The sequence below is a fragment of the Podarcis filfolensis genome, assembly GCF_964270895.1.
Source record: "Podarcis filfolensis genome assembly, chromosome: 4".
In the NCBI taxonomy this organism is placed as follows: domain Eukaryota; kingdom Metazoa; phylum Chordata; class Lepidosauria; order Squamata; family Lacertidae; genus Podarcis; species Podarcis filfolensis.
The window spans coordinates 94619757-94634622 of NC_139607.1; the positions used below are offsets into that span (position 1 = coordinate 94619757).

At 49.9% G+C, this 14866-nt stretch overlaps 1 protein-coding gene and 1 long non-coding RNA gene across 7 annotated transcripts in view; both read right to left on the reverse strand.

Annotated features, from left to right (window-relative positions):
• The window catches only part of LOC310760966, a 95052-nt gene that overhangs the window by 29225 nt on the left and 50961 nt on the right, over positions 1-14866 (reverse strand). The gene's annotated exons all lie outside the window — the stretch shown is intronic.
• The window catches only part of USP35 (ubiquitin specific peptidase 35), a 48534-nt gene that overhangs the window by 18417 nt on the left and 15251 nt on the right, over positions 1-14866 (reverse strand). For all 6 annotated transcript variants that reach the window (XM_083609637.1, XM_083609636.1, XM_083609638.1 and 3 more), the window contains one exon: positions 1446-2145. In XM_083609637.1, coding sequence (XP_083465763.1) covers positions 1446-2127 — 682 coding nt within the window. In that variant the 5' untranslated portion in view covers positions 2128-2145. The remainder of the gene's footprint in view (positions 1-1445; positions 2146-14866) is intronic.

A 14866-nucleotide genomic window follows, 5' to 3' on the forward strand; every position in this document is an offset into this window, starting at 1 on the left:
AAGGCCGAGTTTGCCTATGCCTGGTTTATTTCTTAGCCAAGGCAGCCAGGGTTTAGGATTGGCGTTTTCTTTCTCCTAGGTGGGCTCCCTTCCCAGGTAGACAAGCCCCATCTGCCCCTCACTGCCCTCTGCAGTACCTGCATAAATCACCTTCTTGATCACTGGACCCACAATTGGTCTTGTCCACTCAATCCGCCGGAGCCTGTCTTCTCATGAAGTCCCTAACTCACCAAGGGTTTGAGACCCATAAGCTACCCTCACCTGGTTTAGCCGGCCAGCTGAAGTGGTTTCCCAGGTGTGGCCACTGTCACACGCTGGCAGCTTCTACAAGCCATAGGTGAGAGGTAAGCGCAGAGTGGGGACCAAAGGTGGGCAAAGTACCCAAGAAGGAGCACGTCACGTCCTCCAACAGAGGTAAAGGACCCCTGACAGTTCAGTCGCAGACAACTCTGGGGCTGCGGCACTCATCTCGCTTTACAGGCCGAGGGAGCCGATTTTTGTCTGCAGACAGCTTCTGGGTCATGTGGCCAGTATGACTAAGCTGCTTCTGGCGAAACCAGAGCAGCGCACAGAAATGCTGTTTAGCCACTTCCGCCCTGCAGAGGAGGTGGGGTTGTGGGCTTCACGGCCCCCACCCCGCGCGATTGGGGGAATCCCCGGCCGCGTCACCCCTTGCCAGCGAATCGGCTGGGTCTGGGAGCGTGGCCTGCCCTATTTAAGGCAGGCGCGGTCCCGAGGATCACCCTCTTTTGCCGCCTACCAGCTGTTCTTGAAGGGCAGTCTGATAAAGGATTCCGGGGGGCGTGGCCCTGTCCGAAGCCTATGGAGGTGAGGGCCTAAGGCACGCCCCCGAGCAGCGACCCTAGGGGAGTTCCTAGTTGATGTGCATCAACAGGACTCCCGCTACTGGTGGTTAACCCTTCCCGGACTTCAAGCGGACGGGCTGAAGCCGGATATAGTCGGTTAGGACCAATGCCTAAGCCAATACTACTCATTACCTGAAACCAATAAAGTTGTGGCCTTATTTAGTCCATTAACCTTAATAATTGTGTCATGTGTCTTTATTTCCACTGGGGGGGGGGAACTCACCACGCAAACCTTCCCACCGGAGCGGTACCTATTTATCTACTTGCACTTTGACGTGCTTTCGAACTGCTAGGTTGGCAGGAGCAGGGACTGAGCAACGGGAGCTCACCCCATTGCGGGGATTCGAACCGACCTTCCGATCAGCAAGCCCTAGGCTCAGTGGTTTAGACCACAGCGCCACCCACCATCCATGCAAGAGAGGTATTATCCCTCCCCAAACACCCCCATCATAATCTATCTAATAATAATAACAATAAAATCAAAACTCTCCAAAAAAATCAACACACACATCACCACAAACCATGATTATCACTAGCACTGATGCTACGAAACATGTTCCGCCTGTGCAGCCCCCTCACCTGTCGAAGAGATGATAGTGAAGAGCTCTTTCAGGGACGGGAGAATGGAAGACACCTGAGTCTTCCAGATCTTCTGCAGCAAGGCGCTGACTTTGATCACCTGGTCCAGGAAGTCGACAATGGCCTCTTCCCTTCCGGAGGCAGGGTGGAACTGCCCGATGCACCTTACAAGCTGCTGACAAAAGAGGGCTTGGCGCTTGCCCATGGGGATACATTGCGGGTACTGGGTTAAGAGCTTGCTGATTCGGACGCACTGCTTCAGGCCCGGCCTCTCGCAGACTTTCCGGAGAACCTCCGTCCTGAGCAGGCTGAAGATGTCGTTGGCCGAGGGTCCGTCCGAGACAAAGGGCAGCCCCAGGTGGATATAATCTAGCACATAAACGCTCCTCTTCCCCAGAGGCCCATAACCCTCTTGCAAGAGGCTCAGGAGGAAACGAGCATTGAAGAACTCTTCAAAGGCTTCCCGGTGGTAATGGCCGTAGGCTTCCAGGACCTCTTTGCCGACGGACCTCTTGAACTTGGTGTCGCCCACCAGGAATAGCTTGGTCGAAAGCTCCAGCATCAGCCAGCACTGCTCGCTGTCCATCGACTGCTTCGAAGCCTCGATGACTCGCCGCACCAGCCCTTGTTTCATGTGGTCGGGGTAGGAGGACATCAGAATGGCTTCAAGAATCTTGTCCATGCTGGCGCACCTCGTGTGCTGAAAGAGAATCAAATAACGACAAGTTTAGTTTACGAGTTTGTTTCTCCCTAGGGCGGAAATAAAATCAGAATGCCGTAGGCCAGGGATTGCCAACACAGCACCCGTGGGCACTGTTAGAATTCCTGCTCCATGATTGCAGTCATGGGATTGTTGTCTATCACATGACGGTATACATTTTGACTCCACCGAGTGGGAAGTGATGGAGACAGGATGGTTGTGTTACTGTGTTCCGTGAAGTAGGACTATTGTCCTTTGTTTTTTCCCTCTTTGCTGTCTGATGCTAGAGAGGGAGCCATGTTGCAGTGTTCTGTGTGTGTTTATATGTAAATAAAGTAGATTAGCCAAAATGCTGAGTTCCTGAGGTCTGTCACGCGGGATGCACAAACTCTGCGGATCCCTAAGTGTGTCAGTGTCGGTTGGCATTGGTCGCTGTGATATTTGGGCTGAAGAAAGCTTTTGAAGCTCCCGAACGATTGACCAGGAGGGAGGGAACATGCCAGTCGGGCATGTGTCTCTGCCAGGGTCCTAATCGAGTGCAGGCTGATGGGTGTAGGCACCAGATGGGTGGCCCTCGTGTATTTGCTGTTGTAGGGGAGTCAGGATTTATTTGTTTTAATAAGAGGGTTGAAACGGCAAGTACTTCCTACACTGGTAGAGTTTTTCTGAATGGGGTGCACAAGTGTGCTCTGTGTGTGTGACTGAGAGAGATGCATTTGGGAATTAGAATCGTATAATTGTAGGGTTGGAAGGGACACCAAGGGTCATCTAGTCCAACCCCCTGCAATGCAGGAATCTCAGCTAAAGCATCCATGACAGATGGCCATCCAACCTCCAAAGAGGAAAGTCCACAACCTCCTGAGGGAGACCACGGTTAAACAGCTCTTAGTCAGAAAGTTCTTCCTGATGTTTAGTCAGAATCTCATTTGTTGCAACTTGAAGCCATTGGTTCGAGTCCTGCCATTCACAGCAGGAGAAAACAAGCTTGCTCCATCTTCAATGTGACCCTTTAGATCAGGCTTCCTCAACCTCGGCCCTCCAGATGTTTTTGGCCTAAAACTCCCATGATCCCTAGCTAGCAGGACCAGTGGTCAGGGATGATGGGAATTGTAGTCTCAAAATACCTGGAGGGCCGAGGTTGAGGAAGCCTGCTTTACTACGTTTCCGAGCACAATTCAGAGTGTTGGTGCTGACCTTTAAAACCCTAAATGGCCTCAGCCCAGTATACCTGAAGCAGCGTCTCCACCTCCATCGTTCTGCCTGGACACTGAGGTCCAGCACCAAGGGCCTTCTGGCCGTTCCCTCATTGCGAGAAGCCAAGTTACAGGGAACCAGGCAGAGGGCCTCCTCGGTAGTGGCGCCCGCCCTGTGGAACGCCCTCCCACCAGATGTCAAAGAGAAGAACAACTACCAGACTTTTAGAAGACATCTGAAGGCAGCCCTCTTTAGGGAAGCTTTTAATGTTTAATAGACTACTGTATTTTAATACTTTGTTGGAAGCCGCCCAGAGTGGCTGGGGAAACCCAGTCTGATGGGCGGGGTATAAATAATAAATTATTATTATTGTTGTTGTTGTTGATGATGATGATGGCTATCATCTCTCTCTCTCTTCTCACCCTCCTCTTTTCCAGGCTAAACATACCCTTCATTACCGTCTCCTGTGTGGGTGAGCCCGGATGGGTTCACCTGGTAGTGATAACACAGCGTTCCAGTTGACTCTGGGGAGCCGAGAGAAGTTATCTGCATTTCCCATAATGCCCTTGGCCAATTCTCTATCATTGGCATTTGTGGGGAAAGTAAATGGCGGCTCCCATATCGATCCCCACAGTGCTGATGAGAGAACTAGGGAAAACAGTAGATCCCGCTGGGCACTGGCACCAGGGCCGGGCCAAGACACTTTGCTGCCTGAGGCAAGAACAAGATGGCACATAGCAGAAGCTAACCAGACAGTCGAACCTTACTTAAAAGTTGAGGGGATAGCACCCTCTTTCGGAGGCCAGCCGGCCATGTAGCACAACACAGTTCTGTCCTTCAAACCCTCTCTGCGTCACTGCCTGTCCCTTGGCACGTGCCGCCTGAGGCAGCTGCCTCACTCTAACGGCAGGGCCGGCCCAGAGCACCGCAGACCTGCTCCCATTCGGCCTGCCAAAACGCGAGCTGCACAGCTCTCTCTCCCCCCCCCCCATCAAGACCATGAATCCCCAGATGGGCGCTCATGTTTCAAAGGCAATTACTGGCTCCTCGTTAGGAAAGTCTGGGCTTTCTGCTGATCGTGCACCGTCACTCAGATGAGAGGATAATTCTGCAGCATCATGCAGCATGCGCCGCCTGTCCTTGCCAAAATTCGCCGATGCTCCAGGGCTAGGAATGAAACCATTGTGTTTCTTTCCAATTAAAGTCTGAGGTGGCGGCGGGGGAGGGAAGTGAAAATGGGGAAACTCTTTCATTAATTAGCAACGAAAACAGAAGTGGGGGGAGGTAATAAATCTGCTGAAAACGCTGGGATTTCACTAGAACTACTAGTCAGAACGAAGCTTGACGGGGAGTTTGAACTGCGTACAAAAGGCCGAAATATTATTTTTGCCACTATGAACTTTCCTTTCAGGAAGCCGGTAAATGCAAGCAAGCGTTTTAGGGGAAGGGATGCAGCACAGCAGCAGCAAAAGAACATCTGCTTTGTATGTCAGAGGTTCCAGGTTCGAGTCCCAGCTCCCATCTGAAACCCCGGAAAGCCACTTTCAGTCAGGTTATATTCACGCGGCAGTTTATCCCCCTTTCCTAATGCTTCCCTAGTTGTTGATCTCCACATTCTAAAGGAGCTTTAGGTAAAGGTAAAGGGACCCCTGACCATTAGGTCCAGTCGGGGCCGACTCTGGGGTTGCGGCGCTCATCTCGCTTTATTGGCAAAGGGAGCCGGTGTACAGCTTCCAGGTCATGTGGCCAGCATGACTAAGCCGCTTCTGGCGAACCAGAGCAGCGCATGGGAACGTCGTTTACCTTCCCGCTGGAATGGTACCTACTTATCTACTTGCACTTTGACGTGCTTTCGAACTGCTAGGTTGGCAGGAGCAGGGACTGAGCAACGGGAGCTCACCCCGTCGTGGGGATTTGAACCGCCGACCTTCTGATCAGGAAGTCCTAGGCTCTGTGGTTTAACCCACAGCGCCACCTGCGCCACCGGAGCTTTAATAGGATGCAAAAGCCGCTTTTTGGAAAATGGACGAAATACAGAGAATGCTTAGCACTCATTTCCATAATAGAAGGAACAACCATTTTGTACGCATCCAATGCATGCGCAACCGCTAACATGCGCGCCGCTTTTTGCCCCGGATGTGGGCGGGAATGGGGCAGGACTGCCTTACGCATGCTCTGCCGATATGCACAATGACCCAGAACAAGATCCCCACACAAGCAGGGAGTTGCCTGTATTTGATAAGGAAGTTTTTAATGTTTGACATTTTATTACGTTTTTATACGTGTTGGAAGCCGCCCAGAGTGGCTGGGGCAACCCAGCCAGATGGGCAGGGTATAAATAATAAAATTATTGCTGTCGTGTTTTACAGGGGAAGATAATCCTTGTTTGCAGCCTCCTTAACCCAGAAAATTGTGGGAGAAATGTGAGAAAACATGGGGCAGTATATCAACATGCAGTCCTTTCCTGCTATTTTCTTTTTTTCTTTTTTCATTCTAGAACACAAAATTTTATCGATACAACTGCAAAAAGGAAAGAAAGCAAAAAAATACAAGCAAAAATAACAATAAACACAAAATCTTCTTGACAAAATAATAAAACAAAAATTGGTCTTAGAACTGAAGGGAGAGGTGTAGGGATTGCACTTTGTGCCTAAGGAAGGGGATTGCTATCAGTAATCCCTGCACCTTGTTCTTGAAATAAATTCAGTGAATCCTCTCTTAATCTTGCTTTGCAGTTGCTAGCAAACAGCAGCAAGACCATTTCCTGTGCTTGCCAGCTAAGCAGAAACCGCATCTATTTACCGTATGTGGTCAGACAGAGCGAGGGGCCCGCTTCCTATTGCAGCTTCCTATTGCAGTAACGCAAGAGAAGAACACACAAACAAGGGAGGGAGGGGGCTTAGCTAGCTAAACACCTATATGCCATATAAGGAAATAAGTTGAAAGCTTGCCAGTTGATTGGAGAAAGTTTTTGGGGGAGTTTAAGAAAGGAAGGGTGTTTTCTACCTATAAGAGTGTTTGCCGATGTGCACTTTGGCGCAGCCAGTCTTTTCAGAAGTGATTCTGCTGGTTGCCCCAGCATGCTGTGTTTCTAAATAAATCTCTTTTCTCTGACCAAGAAGTCTCTGGAACTGTTTTTTCCCTTCTGGCACGGGAGTGGCGGACCGCCGGACCTCTGGGTAATTCCAAAGTAAGGCTTTATTTGGTGCATTGGGCCGGGAAGAGGTCCCCACTTCCAGCCGAGGGGCCAGACTCGACTGAGGTGAACAACCCAGGACAGGTGCTCGCGACCTCCAGGCGCCACCCTGCCAGTTCGTGGGGGGAGATCGCCACACCGCTCCGGAGTGGAGACACCCGGTCGAGGGAGAAAAGAGGACGGCCGAAGGAGTCCGCAGCGGAGCAGGTAAGCCCTAAGGGAAGGGCAAGGGACGAAGCCCGATCAGCTTCGCCTGGCAGTGAGCAGTAAAGTGCCGCCAGGAAAGGGTCTGGCTGTCAGCAGGCTGACGCCGGAAGGAGGACAAACAGGGGAAGGGGAAGGGATTTGTGTTTTGTGTGTTGTGTGCCAGATACTCCAGTGGTTGAATTGTCAAGTGTGGGCCGGGGCTTAGCGTCCCCTTGGCCGAGCGATTGCAGGGCTGTGCATTTCTTAGCAACGCGAGTTCGCTAAGTCACAGCCTGTAGTGGTTGGTGTGTGAAAGGATCTTAAGCCCGGTTAGGAGCGGAGTATCTGAAAAATGGGGTCTGGGGCAAGCTAACGTAGTCCTCTGAAATGCTTTTTAACCAACTGGAAAGCAGCTACGAAGCATGATGATTGGGTTCAAATTGAGAAGAGAGAGGATGTTGATTGGCCCACCCAAGGAACTAATTGGCCCTTGGAGGGCAGTTTTAATTTGCAACTAATCAACCCACTATATCAAAATAACTTGAACGTCCACCCAGACCAGATCCCTTATATTTCTACCTGGAAAATCAATGTAGAAAAGAATCCACCGTGGCTGAAAGCCTGCCGAGGCGACGCCCCACAAAATACAATTTGTGCAGTCCGACCGGCAGGGAAGTCAGAAAAGCCCCCGGCGATATCAGAGCCGGAAGGAGAAGAAGGAGAAGAGGGGGAAGTCATTAAACCGCCGCCACCCTATGCTCCACCAGCTGCCCCTCTAGCGAATCCCTCAGGCCCAGGGAGGAGCCGGCCCTCAGCCTGAACCCTCCAAGGTTGATGAATTAGAGAGCGAAGAGGAAGAGGATGATGAGGAGTTTATGAAGGGACTAATTGAGTTAGCAAAGAAAGGAAAAATGTGGACACAGTATCAGACAATTGAGATTGCAACAGTATGTACAACCCTATGCGAAAGAAATGGATAGAAGCAGCAACCAGGGCGTCCCTCCATAAGTCCCATAAGGCACAGAAAAAGGGTGGGACTGCAATGATGCCTCTACGCAGAGTGTATGACCCACCAGGCCCCCCAGGACAGGGTGGGGAAGCACCACCATGCACTTATACAGTCCAACATGTGCCTTTTTCAAGTGCTGATGTGTGCAATTGGAGAAATTAGAACCCTACCTTTGAGGAGAACCCAGATGATATTGCCAACGCCCCATTATAAAGGCTGCCTTTGTAGCTCAGCAGCGTCCGATATTCGCCAAAAGAAAAAAAATCCAGAAGCATGAGGGGTTCATCGATCATGGGCTGGAATAGATGTTGGAAATAGCTCAAACCACTTACAATCAGAGAGAAGAGGAGGCCCAGAGAAAAAGGAGAAGTATCAAACAGAGAAGTTGATGGCATTACAGGCTACCACACCCAGTCCCCAAGAAAGAGGAAGTGCCCGGGGAAGAGGTCGAGGAGAACGAGTCCCAGGCTCCATTCCTGTGGGACCCGGACAGGAACTGAGGCCTTGGACGTCGGCAAATACCAGCAGGGGTAGAGGACGTGGACAAGGACCTCCCTGGTACCCCCCAGCCCAAGGGCAGCCTGGTGCCATGAGCCTGAGGGAAGAAGAAGAATATTAGGACCGACCGGGCCCAGCTGATTTAGGTTCCCGTGAGCCCATGGTCAAAATACAAACAGGGAACCGAACCATCCCCTTCATGGTTGATACAGGGGCCGCTCATTCTGTTTTGCCCATACCAGTGTCCAAGCCTACCAAGCAAACAATTAGCATAATAGGAGCTACAGGCAAGTCACAAAAGGCCCCATTTCTACAATCTGTTGTCTGCCGCCTGGGTGGCCAAGTGGTCCAACATAAGTTTTTGTACATACCAGAGTGCCCCATCCCATTATTGGGCCGAGACCTGCTTTCAAAATTGCAAGCCCAGATCTCCTTCCAACCGACAGGCGAAGTAACAATGACTACAGGGCCAGCAGGAGAGTTTTCCCTAGAGGTACCCTTGAGGGAACATTGGCGCCTGATGGTGGTAAAAGAAGAGGAGGGACCCATCCCCGCCAGTATTCTGGAACAAGTGAACCCCACAGTATGGGCTGAAGGTAACCCCCCAGGAATGGCAAAGAATATCCCACCAATAATCGTGAAGCCCAAGCCATTTGTCAATCCTGTTGCAGTAAATAAGTATCCCATCCCACGAAGGGCGACTGAAGGAGTGTGGGTGCATCTAGAGCGACTGCTCCAACATAGGATCTTGAGGCAATGCCAATCACAGTGAAACACCCCTTTTGTTACCAGTGAAGAAAGGAAGCAGGCTATTATCCTGATACCAGAGCCAAAGAACCGTAGAGAACTCCGTGGCTTTCTGGGGTCTGCAGGATTTTGTAGGATATGGATACCAGATTACAGCATCATTGCCAAGCCTCTGCATGAATCAACCAGAGGAACTGAGAAGGACCCCTTTGTGTGGGGAGAAGAATAACAGCAGGCCTTTAAGAACCTAAAAAGGGCATTACAGCAGGCACCAGCGCTAGGCATTCCAAATCCTGAGAAGCCTTTCTCCCTGTTTGTGGATGAGGACCAGGGAACAGCAAAGGGGTTTTGTGCCAAAAATTGGGAAGCTGGCAACAGCCGGTGGCATACCTATCTGAGCGCCTGACGCCTACAGAACAAGGCTTACCGCCGTGCATGAGAGCAGTTGTGGCAGTAGCCACCCTACTGAACAAAGCAGACAAATTCACTTTTGGCCAAGACACTGTTTGTGTGACCCCGCATGCAGTCCCAGCTCTGCTTGATATGAAGGGTACCTATTTCCTCTCCCAAGCAAAGATGAGAAAGTGTCAGATGTTATTGCTGCATCCGCGTTTGAAGTTCCAGGTTACCACCGCCCTCAACCCAGCTACCCTGTTGCCGGTAGGAGAAGGTGAGGAGCAGATGCACGAATAATATTTCAGCAGGCCTGTTAGTTCCCATTTGTTGAAGCAAACCCCCACTGGCCTTCGTGGTTTGTGGATGGAAGCAGCTTTGTTAAGGCTGGACAGCGAAAAGCAGGCTATGCAGTGGTAGCCTTGGAAGACCAAGTGATCGAAGTGCAGCCACTCCCGCCTGGAACGTCGGCCCGGCTGGCATAAATAACAGCGTTCACCAGAGCCCTGACCCTAGCAAAGGGACAGAAGATAAACATTTATACTGATTCTAAGTATGCATTCCTAACCTTACATGCCCACGGAGCCTTATGGAAGGAAAGAGGTTTGCTCACCTCCAGAGGAAACCAGGTGGCCCACCCACAAGCCTTATTGAACCTTCTGGATGCTGTATGGGAGCCCAAGGCAGTGGCAGTTATCCATTGTTATGGACACAAAATTGGACTAGGAGAAGTGGCCAGAGGAAACCGACTAGCAGACAGAGTGGCCAAGGAAGCAGCCCGGGAACCAGCCCCCAGCGTCAGTTATTGGAGCACTGGTCCCTGGAAGGATCTTGAATACCGCTGATAAGCCAATATACACCAAGAAGGAAAGGGACACCGCAGATGCCCAGGAACTGACTATGTCCAAAGAAGGATGGTACCTTACTCATGATGACAGAATGTGGATTCCAGAGTCCCTGTCCCGGCAGATAATTCAAAGATATCATGAGTCCACCCACATGGGACCAGATGCCACGACCAGGCAGCTAAGGCAGTGCTTCTATATAGCCCACCTTTATCAACTGGCGGCCCAGATTTCCAGGAAGTGCCTGCTATGTCAAAAGAACAACCCCAGAACAGGACCTTTGGCTCCCCCGGGAGTCCAACATATTGGAACTGCACCCATGGAAGATCTTGTTGTGGACTTTACTGAATTACCTCGTTGTGGACTGCACCGTTACTTGCTGGTGGCGGTGTGCACCTATACTGGATGGGTTGAGGCATGGCCCACTAAAACTGAGCGATCCTCTGAAGTCTCAAGGTGTCTCCTAAGGGAGATCATACCCCGTTATGGCCTGCCCAGAACTATTGGCTCTGATAATGGCCCAGCGTTTGTTCATGCGGTGTTGCAGGAACTAGCAAAAGTTCTGCAAATCAATTGGAAATTGCACACTGCCTATAGGCCTCAGAGCTCAGGAAAGGTAGAAAGAATGAACAGGACTTTGAAAAATCAGTTGTCCAAGCTAACCCAGGAAACAGGTTCAAACTGGGTATCAATGTTACCCCTTGCTTTATTACGGGTCAGAAGCCTACCCCAAAAGCGTACCCACTTATCACCCTTTGAAATAATGTTTGGAAGACCAGTCCCTTATGTTAGGTTACTGACTCCTCACGTCACTCGAGATGTACAGCTTGATAACTATGTGTAGTCACTCTCCCGAGTTCTTCTTTCTCTTAATAGGTGGACCCACGAACGCACCCCGTGTGTTCTGACCGAGCCCTTGCACCAGTTCGAGCCGGGTGACGAAGTGTGGATCAAAGACTGGGCCCAGACACCTCTGCAACCGTGTTGGAAGGGTCCTCACACTGTCCTGCTGTCCACACCCACCGCTGTTAAAGTCACTGGCATCACCCCGTGGGTCCACCACACTTAAGTGAAGAAGGCTATTTTAGATTGGACAGTTACACCAAATCCTGATGATCCTCTGAAGCTAACCATCTCCAGAAGCGCGCTAGACGACCGCCCTGCTAGGGTCACTCTGGACGCTGACCCTTCTACGCACGGCTGAAGAAGGTGGATGGGAGGGGCGCCCGCAGGCAGCGCTCCCACCGTAGTTACCCGACAACCAGACAATCCAGGCGCAGCTCCCCCTGGACTGATTTTATTAAGCCCAGACAATTTTACCCCTCTTGACGTGCTGACCCCTTCTGAACGTCCCTTGAACGCTTGGGTTTATTCTTGTGGTTGCCATTATATCTACGATTCTTATAGGCGACCGTGGGGTTACGCAATTTGCGTTCATGATGGTTGGGTAGCAGGAAAGTTGCTTCAAGTAATAGGGGAGGAGGAGATACTTTGGCGACCCACCCCTACGGGTGAGGCGTTTATAGAAGCACAGTTTCAGTTGGCCTTACAGGGTTAAGAGATGGAGTGGTGGGAGGAGCCATGGACAGATTGGGGTTGGTGGGTAGGAATAATCTTACTGCTTTTCTGCTTCTGTATGCCCTGCTTGATGCAATGTATGCAAAATATGATGGGGAAGATGATGTCCCGCAGGATGGGGCCCCGTGTCATGACCCTCATTGCTCTCCTCCAGGGATACTATGAACCCGAGCGACCAGAACGAACCTAAGTATTAGGTTGTTCATAAGAAGAGGAGGGAGTGAAGGGAGAGGTGTAGGGATTGCACTTTGTGCCTAAGGAAGGGGATTGCTATCAGTAATCCCTGCACCTTGTTCTTGAAATAAATTCAGTGAATCCTCTCTTAATCTTGCTTTGCAGTTGCTAGCAAACAGCAGCAAGACCATTTCCTGTGCTTGCCAGCTAAGCAGAAACCGCATCTATTTACCGTATGTGGTCAGACAGAGCGAGGGGCCCGCTTCCTATTGCAGCTTCCTATTGCAGTAACGCAAGAGAAGAACACACAAACAAGGGAGGGAGGGGGCTTAGCTAGCTAAACACCTATATGCCATATAAGGAAATAAGTTGAAAGCTTGCCAGTTGATTGGAGAAAGTTTTTGGGGGAGTTTAAGAAAGGAAGGGTGTTTTCTACCTATAAGAGTGTTTGCCGATGTGCACTTTGGCGCAGCCAGTCTTTTCAGAAGTGATTCTGCTGGTTGCCCCAGCATGCTGTGTTTCTAAATAAATCTCTTTTCTCTGACCAAGAAGTCTCTGGAACTGTTTTTTCCCTTCTGGCACGGGAGTGGCGGACCGCCGGACCTCTGGGTAATTCCAAAGTAAGGCTTTAGAACTATAGACCCAACCTCCCGTCCATTCCTTATTTCATTTATGTATTACTTGCTGCCCATACACACTTTTATCATGATTGAACTAATTCTAGATATGTCCTAGGTCTCATATCTAACTTGAAACTATTACTGAAATTCTTCGAATGCTGCAACAGACTTTAAACTACTATAATTATATTTCAAATATACTTTAAAGACCTCCCATTTCGAAACAAATTCATGTTTTGGTTTAGTCTTTATTTTTTCTGATAGACCATCTAATTCCGCATATTCAGTCAGCTTTTGAGACCGTTCTGGCTGTTTTCATGGGGGGGTGGGTCACTGAGGGAAGGGAGACACATACTTGCAGAAAGGATTGGGGATTAGTGACCTTGGCCAATGACGTTTGTTGCTGTGTCACACCTGTGTCGCTCCACCTGCAAGCCAGGTTTTGAGCATCACGGATGATAAAGCTATCAATGGCTACGGGTCATGGTACCTACGTATTACCTCCTCCAGGTTCAGAGACGAAGTGCTTCTGAATACTAATACTCATAATTTATTATTTATACCCCGTCCAACTGACTGGGTTGCCGCAGCAACTCTTGGGTGGCTTCCGACAGAATATTAAAAACACGAAAAAACATCAAACATTAAAAACTTCCCTAAACAGGGCTGCCTTCAGATGTCTTCTAAAAGTCAGAGAGTTGTTTATTTCCCTGACATCTGGTAGGAGGGTGTTCCACAGGGCAGGCACCACCATGAGAAGACCCTCTGCCTGGTTCCCTGTAACCTCACTTCTCACAGTGAGGGAACCGCCAGAAGGACCTCAGAGCTGGACCTCAGTGTCCGGGCTGAACGATGGGGGTGGAGACGCTCCTTCAGGTCTACTGGGCCAATGCCATTAATCAGAAAATGTGCATAGGATTGTTGATCTTCAGTTTTTGATTCAAATTATAACCTTCCTTCTAGGCACTGGCGGAGGAAGAGGAGTGCAGGCGCCACCACTGAGAAGACCCTCTGCCTGGTTCCATGTAACCTGACTTCTCACAGTGAGGGAACCGCCAGAAGGCCCTCAGAGCAGGACCTCAGTGTCTGGGCTGAACGATGGGGGTGGAGACGCTCCTTCAGGTCTACTGGGCCGAGGCCGTTTAGGGCTTTAAAGGTCAGCACCAACACTTCAACCTTACGGTCTTTCTCTGGTTGATTGCAGAGCTAAGACACATTCAGACGTGTTTATCCCTCCCTCCCCAAATTTACTCATTTGAAAGGTTCACAGGACACCTTCATGCCAAATGGCATTCAAGGTGGCTTAGCGACATTCCTTTAAAACACACACACACACACCTATACAGAAGGCCTTCTCGGTGGTGGCGCCCGCCCTGTAGAACGCCCTCCCAACAGATGCCAAAGAGAACAACAATTACCAAACTTTTAGAAGACATCTGAAGGCAGCCCTGTTCAGGGAAGCTTTAAATGTTTGATGCATTTCTGTATTTTAATATTTGGTTGGAAGCCGCCCAGAGTGGCTGGGGAAGCCCAGCCAGATGAGTGAGGTATAAATTATTATTATTATTATTATTATTATTAATATCACAGTGGTACCTTGGGTTAAGAACTTAATTCATTCTGGAGGTCCGTTCTTAACCTGAAACTGTTCTTAACCTGAAGCACCACTTTAGCTAATGGAGCCTCCTGCTGCCGCTGCGCCACCGCCGCACGATTTCTGTTCTCATCCTGAAGCAAAGTTCTTAACCCGAGGTAGTATTTCTGGGTTAGCGGAGTCTGTAACCTGAAGCGTCTGTAACCCGAGGTACCACTGTATACAATTGGATCTACAGTAGTCTGGCAGACGTTTCGGACTATGGGTGGCTTCAAACAAAGTTATACTCAAGAGTAGGCCACACTGAAATTTCAGTGGGTTAAACTTAGTTAGGTACCTCTTTCATTGCTGGGCTGATCAGAGTTTGTAGTTTGAAACAGATGGAGGGTACAAAGTTGGCGATTAGGACCTCAGACTGCCTGGTTTTATGGGGGGGGGGTTCCCATAAAATGAACACATGCACAATGACCCAGCAGCCTTGGAACAAAACACTTCTCTATTTCAACTTAGCTCATCTTTATGACCTGCCATTATCTCAGCCTAAGTATGCTGTTCCTTTAAGAAGAAAACCCAATAAAATCAAAACATATCCTGAAGACAGAAGTGCTTGCTTCCTTGCTTACATAGTCAATTTTCTGCATGGGGTTGAGGTTGAGGGGGTGTGCGGGGAGAGGAGAGTCTTTTGCT